Source organism: Rousettus aegyptiacus, unplaced genomic scaffold (assembly GCF_014176215.1).
Source record: "Rousettus aegyptiacus isolate mRouAeg1 unplaced genomic scaffold, mRouAeg1.p scaffold_m13_p_3, whole genome shotgun sequence".
Taxonomy (NCBI): domain Eukaryota; kingdom Metazoa; phylum Chordata; class Mammalia; order Chiroptera; family Pteropodidae; genus Rousettus; species Rousettus aegyptiacus.
In genome coordinates, this window is record NW_023416306.1 from 115,549,403 (window position 1) to 115,563,764 (window position 14,362).

At 34.0% G+C, this 14,362-nt stretch overlaps 1 protein-coding gene across 15 annotated transcripts in view; it reads left to right on the forward strand.

The window, feature by feature from the left end:
- MGA (MAX dimerization protein MGA) overlaps nt 1-14,362 on the forward strand; it is a 126,251-nt gene that overhangs the window by 65,662 nt on the left and 46,227 nt on the right. For 12 of the 15 annotated variants that reach the window (XM_036238242.1, XM_036238243.1, XM_036238250.1 and 9 more), the window contains exons 3-5: nt 5,784-6,729; nt 7,523-7,601; nt 7,713-7,811. In XM_036238242.1, the coding sequence (XP_036094135.1) occupies nt 5,784-6,729; nt 7,523-7,601; nt 7,713-7,811 (1,124 nt within the window). The remainder of the gene's footprint in view (nt 1-5,783; nt 6,730-7,522; nt 7,602-7,712; nt 7,812-14,362) is intronic. The other 3 variants (XM_036238248.1, XM_016152276.2, XM_016152277.2) reach the window with 1 other exon arrangement.

Sequence of the window (14,362 nt, forward strand, 5' to 3'; positions counted from 1 at the left end):
TTTGAAAGAAAATTGAACATTGTTACCACTCTTTAATTCTTCAGGTCTACCTATTGCCTTTAAATTAAAAAACAAAACAAAAAAAACAACTTTAGAAATAGTACTATTCTGTTTCAATGCCAACTGATGTATATTCTATTTCAGTTCTGACACTTAACTCAGAGTAGGGGTTAGACTCCATGATTTTAAATGAAAGGTCTCTGAGAAGACTACCCCTCTACTTCAGACAGCATCCAGAAGTCCACACCTGGACTTCTGACCAAGTAGCTACAAATATAGGAGTTCCTATGAACCCTCTTAGGTTCACTCATTCACTAAAATGACTCACAGAAACTCAGGAAAGCACTATATTTAGAACAGTTTCGTTACAAAGATTAGGACCAGCCAAATGAAGAGACATGTTGGGCAAGTTCAGAAGGGTCTCAAATGTAGAGCTTCGGTGCCTTCTTCCCAGGGAACACATAAGATGTGTTACCCTCCTGGCATATCGATATGTTCACCAGCTAAGAAGCTTCATTGAGTTTTAGTGTTCAGAGTTTTAGTTGGGGCTTTGTTAAGTAGGTTTAGTTGATTAAATTACTGGCCAGATGACTGAATTGTCTTCACCCTCCCTCTCCTTTCCTGGAGGTCAGGCTGTCTTAAAGTCCCAATCCTCTAATTGTGGAGTTGGTCTTTTAGTGACCATCCCCAGGCTGACTGTGAATCATCTCATTAGCATAATCTTAGGTATGATCCAGTGGGCTTATGAATGAGAAAGATACTTCTGTCATTCAGGAATTTCAAAGGGTTTTAGAAGCTCTGCCAGGAACCCTGGAGAAGGGCCAGATAAATAAGTTATTATACAGTAAATACATACATAATTTAAAGTTTAAATAAAACCACATGATGAAAATAATACTCCCTTGCTTCATTCCTCTTCACTCCTAATTTTTTTCTTAATGGAAATATGGTGATTTCCACTTTCATTCGTTTCTCATGATATTTGCCTGTCTAAATTAAATGCTTGATGTGAACTAATGATCAATTTTACATGTTATCCAAGTACTTCAGTATAGTTATCAGAGAAATAAGTATCCATTTTTTAATGTTATATCAACGTTCTACACTGTTGAGCCAAGTAATATACCGTAAACATATTTTCTCATATATATAACTTTGCTTTTCAGTAATTATTGTTATATTTTTTCATGGTTTTCTATATACCTGGTACTAATTCTTCTCAATACTTTAATTAAACTTGAAATCTGACTTCATTCACACACATACACTTACTCATCTAATGAAATTAAATTTTTTTGTTTTCTCTGAATAATTTCTTAAATTGCTCATTATCCTCCTTTGCCAATCTGAACTGCCTTCTGGGATTTCACTTTGCTGAGGGATTTATGGGACCTAGAATCACTTCTGATGAAAATAGTAGTCTCCTGCCTCAACTGTCTCAACACCTAATTTTTTTCTTGCATGTTGAAAAATAGTTTTATTATGCCATCATACTTAGCAAATTATTTGGTTAGGTATAGAGTTCTGAGCTGAAAATGTGTTGGGTGTTCAGTTTCCTATTGAGAATTTGATGCCTGATCATTTTGAAGGCTCTTAAGATCTTTTGTTGATCCCTCATATTAATGAAATGTTATAAATGATGAGCCTTGGTGTGGTTCTTCTCATCATTGTCCTGTGTTTTTTCAATCAAGACATTGATATTCTTTGGCTCTAGGAACATTTTCAGTATCCTAATTTTTTCACTTTTATTTTACTCTTTTTTTGAAGCTTCTTATAGTTAGATGTTTTATCTCCTGGATTATTTTATAAATCAATCTTTTATTTTCTGTTATATTTTTGCTCTACTTTATGTTGAAATTTCATCTATTTAGCTTCTGACTTACTGAAATTTTTATTATAGCTATCAGATTTCAGTTTCCAAGAGTTCTTCTATTTTCTTTTGCACACTGCATTCCTTTTTTCCAGTGGATTTCTTTTTTTCTATTAATGTAGTAAACACCAGTTTCATGTAAATTTTGGAGGCTGGAAAGTCCATGATAATGGTTTTGGCAGGGTTCAATTTCTGTCGAGAGCTCTTGTCCTAGCTTGGAGGCTGCTACCTTTTAGCTGTCTCCTCATGTAGAGGTGGAGAGATTCCCTACCTGTATGATCTCATTTACACTTAATTACCTCCTCAAGACCCTATCTGCGTGTACTGTCACATTGAAGGTTAGGACTTCAGCATATGAATTGAGAGGGACACAGTTCCATTAGTAGCAGCGGTAGAGATTATAATTTGCATCTTTAATCACGCAAGTAGAATTGCATTAATATTATATAACAGTTCTCGAAGAGCTAATAACTTATATAGCTCATATCCTTCCACATGATAAATCCCCCAAACAGTCTTTTATATTTACTCAAACATTTACTTTTTCTTGTTTTTTTTTTTCTTTTCATTTTTTTCTGGAACTCACTGCCATAAAATTCATCTTTTTAAAGTATTTAGTTCATAACCAATATTATCCCAATAAACTTAATAAAAAAATAAGAAAATAAAGTATATAGTTCAGTGGTTTTTAGTGTATTCACAGAATTGTACAGCTACGACCACAGTTATTTTTAGGACATTTTTCATAACTCCCCCCAAAACCGGGGTCCTCTCCTAGTCACTCTGCATTTTCCCTCAGCTCCCCTTCAACCCCACCTCAAGCATACATAAACACCAGTCTCCTTTTTATCTCTGTGAATTTCCCTATTCTGTACATTTTGTATAAATGGAATTAAGTAATAAGTCATCTTTGGTGCCTGGTTTCTCTTATCGTATGTTTTCAAGGTTCATTCATGTTGTAGCATGTATATACTTCATTCCTTTTATTGCTGAATAATATATTATTATGTAGATAATACCACATTTTATTTGTCCGTTCATCACTTGATAGATGTTAAAGTGGTTTCCACTTTTTGACTTTTTTGAATAATGTTGCCATGAAATTTGGGTACACATTTTTGTGTGGAAAGTATTGGGTAGTGATAAGCCTATTCCTTCCCCACTGAATTAATTGTATTGTCATCCTTGGCAGTTGAAAATCAGTTGATAAAAATGTGGGCATAAAAAAAAAACGAGCATTTATTCCTGGACTCTGAATTCTGTTTAGTTCTGTATATTTAGCCTTATGCCAGTATAACACTGTTAATTACTGTAGCATTGAAGTAAGTTTTGAAGTTGGGAAGTGTGAATCCTCAGAGAACTTTGTTTTTATGTTTCAGGATTTTTGGGGGGTTATTTTTGGGTCTCTTGCATTTCTTAATGTAGGATTGACTTGTCATTTTCCACAAAAATTTAAGGTGGGTTTCTATAGGAATTGTATTGAATCTGCAGATTGCTTTCAGGGAATATTGCTGTCTTAACTGAATATTAATTAAGTCTCTTAATATGTAAACATGGGGTATTTGTGCTTGTATTTAGGTTTTCTTTAATTTCTTTCAACAATGTTTTATAGTTTTCTGTGTGCGAATCTTATACTTCTTTAGTTCAGTTTATTCCTAAGTATTCTTGTTGTTATTGCAAATAGAATTGTTTTCTCTGTTTTATTTTTGACTTTTAATCGTAGCATATAGAAATATAATTTTTTTGTGTATGTATTTAGATCCTGCACTCTTGCCACCTTTTTTACTAGTTTCAGTAGTTCTTTAGTCGGTTCCTTAAAATTTTGTGTATACAATATCAATCATATCATCAGTGCGTGGATAATTTTACTTCTTCCTTTTCAATCTGGGTGTCTTCTGTTTATTTGCTTGTTCACCCTCCTAGAACCTTTTGTACAATTGAGTAGAAGTGGTGACAGCTAACATTCTTGTCTTGTTTCTGATCTTAGGAGGTAGTATCTCTTTTAAGACTAAATTCTCTCAGCTGTCTGAAAATATCTTCAGCTTTGAAGGCTTCTTTTGGTAGAGCTAGAACATTAGGTTAACTCTTTTAATGCTTTGTGATGGATGTCATTCTGTCGTCTTCTGGCTCACATTATTTCTAATGAGTATTCTCTTGTTCTCATTGTACCCCTAACCTCACCCCCACCACCGCTGCTTACAAGGTTTTTCTCTGGGTCTTTAATTTTCAGTACTTTGATCTTTATATGCCCAGGTATGACTTTCTTCGTATTTGTGCTCCTTTGTGTTTGCTAAACTTCTTGGATCTGTGGGTTCAAATTTCACTTTGGAATATTTTGGTTTATTTTCTCTTTAAATGTTTCTCTTTTCTCCTGCCTTTTTGTAAATACAGTTACTATTATGTTAGATCATTTGATGTTGACCCATAGATCTCTGACACGCTTTCTTTTTTTTCCCCTTTGTCCTTCAGTCTAGGCGATTTACTTTAATAAATTTCAGCTCACCTTGCATTTTGATGTGTTAAGGGCAGGATTGGACTCCTTTCTCTGGCAGGACCTTGGGATCTAAGTGCTGGGAGAGTACCAGTTCTCCATTTTCAGGCCAACCTTGCTGTATCATTGTTGCTTATTCTGCAGAAGTACCCTGGAGAGTAATTGGTGGGAGTGAAGACTAGTTTTCTGTTGGGGGTTCTCCAGATTCTAGTGTGCTCATACTCAGGCATTAAAATTTTAACTGATTTCTCTGTGTCTCAGTAAAGATCCTTTGGCTATAGCTACTTTTTACTCTGTTCACTTGCTTTAGGCATTGTAAATGCTAATCAGGGTTGAAAGCAGTAGCAATCTGTGGTCACCTAGAAAAGGCTGGTTTATCTCTGGGATTCAGTTAATTTAGATTTGTGTCTAGAAGTCTTTATGGCTTTAAAGAAAAATAGGATTTTTAATTTATCTAGTGTTTTCTCATTGTTAGGGCAAAAGTGATGGTCTTTGTGATCTTCCACATTCTAACTGGAAGTCAAAGTCCTCCACTGAAGGATTTTTGAGTAAGGTCATGATCTTAAGTTGTATAAGAAACAAATAATTATACATTAATGTAAAGGTTACTTGTGCATATTTGAGATAAATGAAAGTTTTACCAACAGTAACTTTAATTGGGTCTAGTGAGTAGTTCTTTTAATGGATAATTGAGAGGATGGGGAAGCTGAAAAATAAGATTTTGTTTTTTGAAGAATTATAAACACTGAATCTACCTGAGTCATATGTACTTGCCTTCAATTACTCTCCTTTTTTGTTTTGGAAGAATGGATGGTAGACTCTTTATAATGAAAGTGACTTTCAATTTTTAAGTTGAAAAATCACTTGGCAACAACATTGTGAATATACTGAAAAACTACTACTGGGTTGTACATTTTTAAATGGTTAAAGTGTTATGTTTTATGTTACATGAATTTTGTCTTAATTTAAAAAAAAGGAAAAAAATAAGGCAGTTTGAATAGGCCATTCCCAATATTTATTGCAATTCTCAGTTATAATCGACATTTGTTTGCTTTCCTTGGCTGCTGTTAATAAGTATGTAGGTTTCTAGAGTTTGATTTTGGATCAGTGCCAGCTGAATTTCACAATTTAGTTTGTTTGAAAAATACCATTAGTAAAATACGTGTTGTATCTTACTTTTTGATTTTGTGGCAAGAGTCACTTGTGAAAACTTTTACTCTATATTTTTGTGAGACATTGACAAAATATAGAAGTGTGGTATTAATAAACTGCTTTTGAGATCCTCGTTATACAGAGTGTTTTTTGAGGAAACACTCACAAAATCTGATGTGTCATTTGGTTTCCAAAAATCCTTTTTTTCCTTCTGAATCTTATTTATGGGAAGTTCTCTCCTTTGTAACCCTCCTTCTACTGTCCCTCCAGACTTGTTGCCAGCAATTTTGAAGACGACTCCCATGTAGTATCACCATTAGATCCAAATGGAAACTTCAATGTTGTCATTAAAGAGGAGCCTCTAGATGATTACGACTATGAACTTGGTGATTTCCCAGAAGGGGTCACTGTGAAACAGGAAGAAGAGACAGATGAGGAAACAGATGTATACTCTAACAGTGATGATGATCCTATACTAGAGAAACAGCTAAAGAGGCACAATAAAGTCGATAACCTAGAAGCTGACTATTCTTCTAAATGGCTACCAAATAGCCCATCAGGTGTTGCTAAAGCTAAAATGTTCAAATTAGATGCTGGAAAGATGCCAGTAGTCTATCTGGAGCCCTGTGCTGTCACCAAAAGTACAGTGAAGATTTCTGAGCTCCCCGATAACGTGCTTTCCACATCTCGGAAGGATAAATCTTTGTTGACAGAATTAGACTATTTGCCTACATACATTGAAAATTCCAATGAGACTAGCTTCTGCTTAGGCAAGGAATCAGAGAATGGTCTTAGAAAACATTCACCAGATCTCAGAGTGGTACAAAAATATCCCTTTCTTAAAGAACCTCAATGGAAATATCCTGATATCTCTGGCAGCATTTACACAGAAAGAATACTTGACAGTTCAAAGAGTTCAGCTGGGGACTCATTTTTAGGAAGAGAGGACTTGGGCCGAAAGAGAACAACTCTACTTAAGATTTCAACAGCATCCAAGAATATGAATACTATTCAGAATGTCCATCCAAATATCACTGGAAAAAGAGGGAGGCCACGAAAATTGAAACTCTCTAAGGCAGGGAGACCACCTAAAAACACAGGAAAATCTTTAACTTCTACAAGGAATACTCCTGTGGGCCCTGGGAGCACCTTTCCAGATGTGAAGCCTGATCTGGAAGACGTGGATGGTGTTCTCTTTGTTTCCTTTGAATCAAAGGTAAGATTGTTATTTCAGTATTGTTCCCAAGGCCAAATAGTCATTCTTGAATCATATACTGGCTGATAACTAACTTTGAATCTAGTTTTTATGAATGCATCCATTATGTGAGGGTGTGTGTGGGGGAGCTGAGTGTTTGGTTTAGTTAACAGGCATCACTTAAGATATTTCATTTGAACTTAAGAAATTATGTTTGCTTTGATCTCAGTTCATAATTTTTTTTTGCACTGTGTAGCTGAAATTTTAAAAATTTTCAGATGTTATTGGAATTCTCTTTATTATAGACTTTAAAAAGGCATAAATACAAGAAAAATTCATTAATGTTTTTGAGACACCTCAGCAATAGCAGAGTACCACTGGAGAAACAAATATTAAATCTTATTAATTATGCTATCTTACTCATTGATGGTTTGGTTTACTCCAGTTCTTCAATAGGATTATTTTTCTTTTAGATTTTTATAAAAGCCTAGTTTTTAGTTCTGAATTGGCTGCGCAGAGGTTGGATTATTTCTACCTGGTCTTTTCTATCCTCCTTGTTAATTGCCGAGTAAGCGGTCTTTACTTAGGCTTTTAAGAAATCATTATGCAGATTGCGTAAATACAGTTGTAGATCAGTTAGCTGATTATATTCAGATTTTTTGCTTTATTCCCTTCTGATTATTAAAGTGATGTTAATGTAGAACATTTAGAAAACATCAAAAGTATAAAAAAGAAAAGAAATGCTCCTGGTTTATTTTTAATCTTTGTAGAAGTGATGTGAGCTACATTTTTTTTTTTTTTTTTTTAAATATAGGAAGCTCTAGACATTCATGCAGTGGATGGGACAACAGAAGAACCCTCGAGTCTTCAGGCATCAACCACAAATGACCCAGGTATTACATAATGATATAAAAAGAGATTTTGAGGTTTGGCTCTAGACATGAAAGATGCAATGTTCATTCTTCTGTATTGTATACTAACTTATTTTATCATTGTTTTTTGAGTAGGTTGCAGAGCAAGAATTTCCCAGTTGGAAAAGGAATTGATAGAAGATTTGAAGGCCTTGCGGCACAAGCAGGTGATACATCCTGGTCTTCAAGAAGGTAATAGTCTTTAACGAATATTTATATACACAAGCCAATATGAAATTTTGTTTTTTTTCTCTTCTTTTTTTCTTTTTCACCTCTTACCCATTTCCTTTTTTTCCTTCCTCCCGTTTCTGTTTTACCTCCTTTCCTACATCTTTGATTTCATTTCTCTCAGTGCCTCTCAGCTTGGATTTTTCTCTTCTCTCCATTCCTAATTTTCCCTCTTGAAAACACGTCTAGATCTTTTTTACCTTAAGACAAACTCTATTCTGAAGATATTGTCTTATCTTGGTTAAGCACAATACCTTATGCATTTAAAAAGTTTTTCTCTTCTCTTTCTTATAACACAGTGTCAAACCTCCCGCCATTTCTCATCTTTTAAATGTCTAGATTACTTTTCGTTTACTTTCGTTTCTCTGGCTTTTTGGGGCGTGGGGGTGGGGATGGAATGGTCCTACTTAGTCTTACATAGTAATATATTCAGATGTGTAAGTAGAAAAGAATTTTTATCATTTTGTGGCTATAAACATTTTATATTATGTATTACTTGAGAGTTAATTTAAAGTTATCAGTATTTTGTTGTAATAGATTATCTTGACCTTCATTACATTGCTTAATCTTTATTTCTGAAATAGTGAAATCTACCATACTTATTATTGTCATAGTAACTACAGATTTTCTCATTTGCACTGTAAATAAAAGATTGTAAACTGTTCCAATTTTTAGTTTCTTACATCTTTGATTTTAACTGTGCTTCTTTGAGTAGTTTGAGTTTTTTGACTTAGTCAGTTTTCCTTTCAAAAGACTGTCTGATTTACGTTATATAGTAGGTCATTTTTATGAGAGTCAAAGCATTATATGTTAACAGAAGGTTGATTTATAAAACGATCGTTCAATTTCTAAATCAGATGGTAATGCTTGAAGAACTTTTGCTTTAGTATGAGACCACATACATTGGACAGTGTTATAAGTGCAAATCTCAATTCAAGTGATAAGGAATGGGTACTGTGGATTGTAATGGACAGTCGCAGTTACATATTAGTCTTGCTGAAATAACAATTGCTGTCATATATTGTCAGCTTTCACTTCTGCTATTTTATTTAAATAATATTCTCTTTATCAGTTATTTATCTTTTCCTCCTGCTTTAATTTTTTGTTAGTTATGAACTCTAGTAATGTATAAGTATTTTAACACTGAAATTGTGTTCTTTGACCCTAATCTCCACATTTGTTTTTAGTGTTAGTTGTAGAGTTGAATATATTCAGAGATCCCTGCCGGTGTTTTTGCTCTGGTTTGTTTGTTTATTATTTCCTGGTTGTCTAAAGTTTGAGTTTTTTTCCTTTTATAGACATTTTAGCCAAATCTGTAATTTTTTCCATTTTGTAATGGAGCTTCAAAGTCAAATGCTTAAGGAAATTAAACAAGAAACATAAATAAAGTGAAATTAGCCTGAATTTGTGGGTGGGGTTGGACTCTGGACTAGAGCACAGGTGCCTCTTCTAAAGGGGCAGCCACATTGGTGGATTGTTGTCATATGGTAATGTGGGCCCAGTATTTTCAGAAATTCCCATTATTCAGTTGAAGCTGAAGTCAGTATTTTTATATATTGTCTCTCAACTTTTAAGTGGTAGCAGCCGATACTGGTTTTTTGGGCAAAGCTTTAAAAACACAGTGAGCCAAACAAAAAGTGTGTGAGCCATCAGTTTTCACTGCTGTACAGAATCTTCATCTGGTATCATGTTTTTACTTAATCCTCATGTTGTTAAAATTAATTCAACTGCATTCTTAAATAGTTTTGTTTTTAAACAGTTAAATCTGTACTCCATATGGTACTTACTTTTTGTAAGATATGAGGTAGAGTTCTATTTTGGATTTTTTTTCCTCCATTTTATTTTGGTAGATGTTCCCTTCCTCCAGCCTAACCTTCTTAAGACTTAAAATTTCAAAATAAAAAGTTAAATTAGCTAAGTTTTTGTATTAACTGAGTAATGCCAACCTGGTCTCTGAAGATAACGAATATTCTTCCAGGTCCCTCTCTAAAAATTGATGTTTGAAATAATTTATTAAATTTCAGTCCAATAATGGAAGAAATGTTGATTAAGCCAGAGAAAATGTTTTTATTATTGGTGGTAGTTTTGTTGCTAAAATAAAGTAAGGTTTTCCACAGTACTATATTGTTCTGTCTCCAGACTCTTTATTATATCCGAATCGATTTATTTTCGGTCTACCTGAAGTGATTATCTGTTTTTGAATTTTAAAGCTATTTTTCTAAAAGCATTTCTACTTCATTATTACCAGGTTAATTCTATGTCAATTTTTCCCCCCTCTTTTATTCCTTCCCCCCCTCAGCCCCCCTCCTTTCGTCCCCCTAACCTGACCCATGGATGTTGCCATTTTCCCCTTAAAGAACTGGATCTTTGAAGGCGGGCTGTGTCTTCCCACATGCTCACGGTGTGCACCCAAGGCCTGGCGCACCTGGGGTATGGTCCGTGGTTCCACTTGGCGCACGAACCCAGGACCTTCTGCATGCAAAGCAGACATGTTAACCACCACACTATGGAGCTACTCCCGCCCTCCTCATGTCAATTTTTAAGTAAACTTTTTGCTTTAGATATTTTAGATTTGCAAAAAAATTGGGAACATGGTACAGAGTTCCCATATACTCTACAGTTTCCACTATTAACACCTAACGGTATGGTACATTTGTTACAGTTAGTGAACTAGTATTGATATATTATTAACTAAAGTTCATACTTGATTCAGATTTTCTGTTCCATGATTCCATCTAGGAAATCACATTACATTTAGTACTCATGTCTCCTTAGGATTCTCTTGGCTGAGACCATTTCTCGACTTTTTTTATTTTTAATGACTTTGAGGAGTACTGGTCATGTATTTTGTAGAATAAGCTTAGTTGAGGTTTTGTCTGATGTTTCATGGTTAGACTGGGGTTATATGTTCATGGATGAAGACCACAAAGATAAAGGGCCATTGTCATCCCATTATATTAAGGCTATATATTAACATTGTTTGTCACTGACCTCTTTCCATGCTGTACTCATTGGAAAGAAGTTACTGTGTAGCCTATACTTAATGAGTAGGGAGTTATACTCTACTTTAATAAATTATTTGGAATTCTGCACCAGAGATTTGCCTTTCTCCTGTATTGGTTTATTCATTTATGTCGACGTGAACGCATCAGTTTTAATGTTAAAGTTCTTGGTGACATCATTCCAGAGCACTCACCTTTTTATTTTTAGTGTTAAATCAGCAAGAGTTTTATATATGTATCTGTTTTTCTGTTCTGTTATAGGTTGGTTTACCTGGGTGTTTATTCCTCTTGAGTGTGTTTTTGTGGGTACTTTATATTTCAGGGTGTTTAGCTAGAGGCAGTTACTTTTTTGCTGCAGTTAATTATTTTAGCTGACTTTGAATCTGAAGGGTTTTTTCCTTTTTTAGTTCTATCTTTATGGTTTTTTTCTTTTTTCTTTTTTCTTTCTTTTTTTTTTTTTACAATAGTGTGATAATATGTCTTTAAGAAGTATCTCCTACTGTGGTGAAATGGCAAAAGCATTTAGGAGTGAAATTTTGTTTAAACTGTTATGTGTAAAGAATTATGTTTTGGGCCATGCTTTATGTGTGTTATTTAACTCATTTTCTGCAAGCTCAGGTTATTCAAAGGAAACCAACTGAGTCTAGGTCTCAGGTATCTTCAGCAGGGATTTTCATGCAAGGCAAATATTTCAGGATAGTCTAAATAAGTTAAATTGAAAGTTACTTAGAACAGTGTTTATGTGCCATTAACCTCTACTTTTAGGGCTTTAAAAATTAATATATATTTAAAATAAGTTTTGTTTTTGTTTTAGGACAGTATCACTTTTGGGGAAGGTGGCAGTTCAAAATACAAGTAAATACAGACAAGAAATGTAGGCAAACATTCTCTAAATTTGATTGTATGGGTTTAGATTTTGTATGTCTATCAACTTGGCTGTGTTGGGTACATTTTTAACAGCTTAATTCCTTTCTACTTTCTCTGTAAGTCAGCTGTTGTAGTTTTTGTCAACAATAATAATGGAGTGTATTTTTCTTCTGAAAGCTGTATAGTATCTCATTTTATCCTTAGTTTAGGATTTTGTTCTCACTTGAATCTCTGTAGTGTCTTGCTTTCTGGTTCCACTCTGCTATCCCTCCCTACTTTTCCTAGTTAATTTCTAATTAAGTTAGAATAACTTAAGAATATCACTCTCTGCAAAGTTACCAGATTCCCTTGGGTTTTTTGAGTGTCATTTTTTTTTGTTTACCTGTCATAGGACTTATTTATCCTATTGTAACTACTGAGTCAGTTGGGGAAAGATAACAGCAAAGCTCCTTGAGGTCTGGGAAATGTCTTTTATGTCTACCACCATCCATATTACAGAGTATTTCACAGAGAAGGTATAGTAAATTCTTAAAACATAAAACCCAGTATGGTGGATTAATATTTATTTTACTGATAAGGAAGCTAAGGCTAAGAGAAGTTTAGCCCAAAGACAAGATTAGAAACTAGTTGTTTTGTGTTTTGATTCATAATCTTGTTTTTTCCCTAGTTGATTGGAAACATGAAGAAAGAATATATTTTTTGTTATTTTTAATTACACTGTGATTAAATAAAATAAGACTGATATATTTAAAATTCCACACTAAAACAGAAGAGCCATTTTTTTTTCCAACTAGGTTCTTTGTGGAGGATATACAAATTAGTTGTAAGAATTTGTAGCTCATAATTTACCTGTCTTTACCTTTTAAAGAACTAACACTGTAAGTTTTTATTGGAAACCTGTACCTATAACTTCTAATGGTTCTTACTATGATACTTAGTACTTTGAACTTCTTTTGGCTTCAGTTATGTTAAAATTTAAGTTAAATACTTTCACACTTAATACTGTGAAGCTAGTAATTCACAAATGAGAAAATCTAAATTAAAAGATTGTCACTAGTAACAGAAAAATGCAAATATTAGAACAATAGAATGTAAATTTATACCAATAAGATTGGGGAAATTTTTAGAATCCAGTGATATCAAATATTGGAGAGGATTTGAATCAGCAAGAACTGTCAGGCCTTACTGGAGGGAACATAAATTGAGAGTAATTTGGCAGCATCTGGAACACAGATTTCTAACTAGTGCATTGTTGCACATGGTGATCCATGATTGTGTGACAGGAATGCTCTTGAGATACTGATCTCCTCAGAGTGGCCAGGCAAGGCCAAAGGAAATTAGTAACTGTAGAGCTGGTTGCCTCTAGCCACAAGCAGCCTCATGTTTATCCCAGTATGTCATGTAATTATCATTTTCTTATACTCCCTTACATAAGGGTTCAGGATAACTGTTTCAGTTAGAATTCTTAGTTATAAACATCAGAATCCATTCTACAGGTAAAATAGAATACGAATCTATTAAAGAATATCAGATAACTTACAGTCTCCTGAAAAGACAGTGAAACAGGCCTTAAGAGTATGCAGTCAGGAAAAAATGCCCAAATTACATTCCTAGACTTCTCATACAATCCTATAACACTGGACAATCAACACCATTGTCAGTATAGACACTGAACGCAATGCCCTATGGCTAGGACCTTGGTTACTTTTTAAAAGTTTGTTCTTTGGCCAAAACTGTCACCCTCATTTACATAATTTTGCACAGTGTTCCTTTCCTCATGGTGCTCTCTCTTAAATTGAAGTTTTTCATAGATGCATTTGATTAGTAAAACCCGTGTTTACATGTCCACAGATAAACTGCAAGAGAAGTTGGAGAGTTTTTCTAACACCTGCCTTGAAGCAGGTAGGAGTTAATGGGGAAAAGCAACAGCTTATTGGAAGGGCATCACAAATATTTTGGGCAGCCACAGATATATGAAATACAACATCAATATAGTTCAAAGAGGATCATATCCTGTTGTATAGCAGTTTCACTCCTGGGAAGGTGACATAAGGAAAAGCTAATAAATAAGTTAGAGGAAGCTCTGTATGGTCACATGTGTGATGAACATCCTTGTACAAGATGTACAACTGTATTACAGCTTTGTTTGTAATAGTTAAAAATAGGAAACAACTCATTTCTTATCAGGAAGAATGGTTAATAAATTGGAGTATATTCATAATCTGGAATAGTGTAAAACAGTGAAAATAAATGATCTAGAGATAAATCTGTAAACATAGATGAGTCTCAGATGTAAAATCTTAAGCTAAAAAAAGTAAAAATATATGTAAAATAAATAAATACTTCCCCCAAAGATCGATTGCCTCTTACAAATAAGTCATAATATTTTAAGGCTCAATTAACTACAAATATTCATAATAACTAGAGAATTAGTAGTCATAAGCAGTGCATAGCAGGACATAAGTCTGGCAGATTTGTATTAGAGGTCTTAGAAAGTCTTAAAACATAAAAGATCTGAATTTTGCTATGTTCATCTATTAGTTATCTGTTATTGCTTAGCAAATTACCACGAACATAGCACCTTTAAACAACACATTGCCTTACAGTTCCTCTGGGTCAGAAATCTGGGTATCACTTAACTGGGTC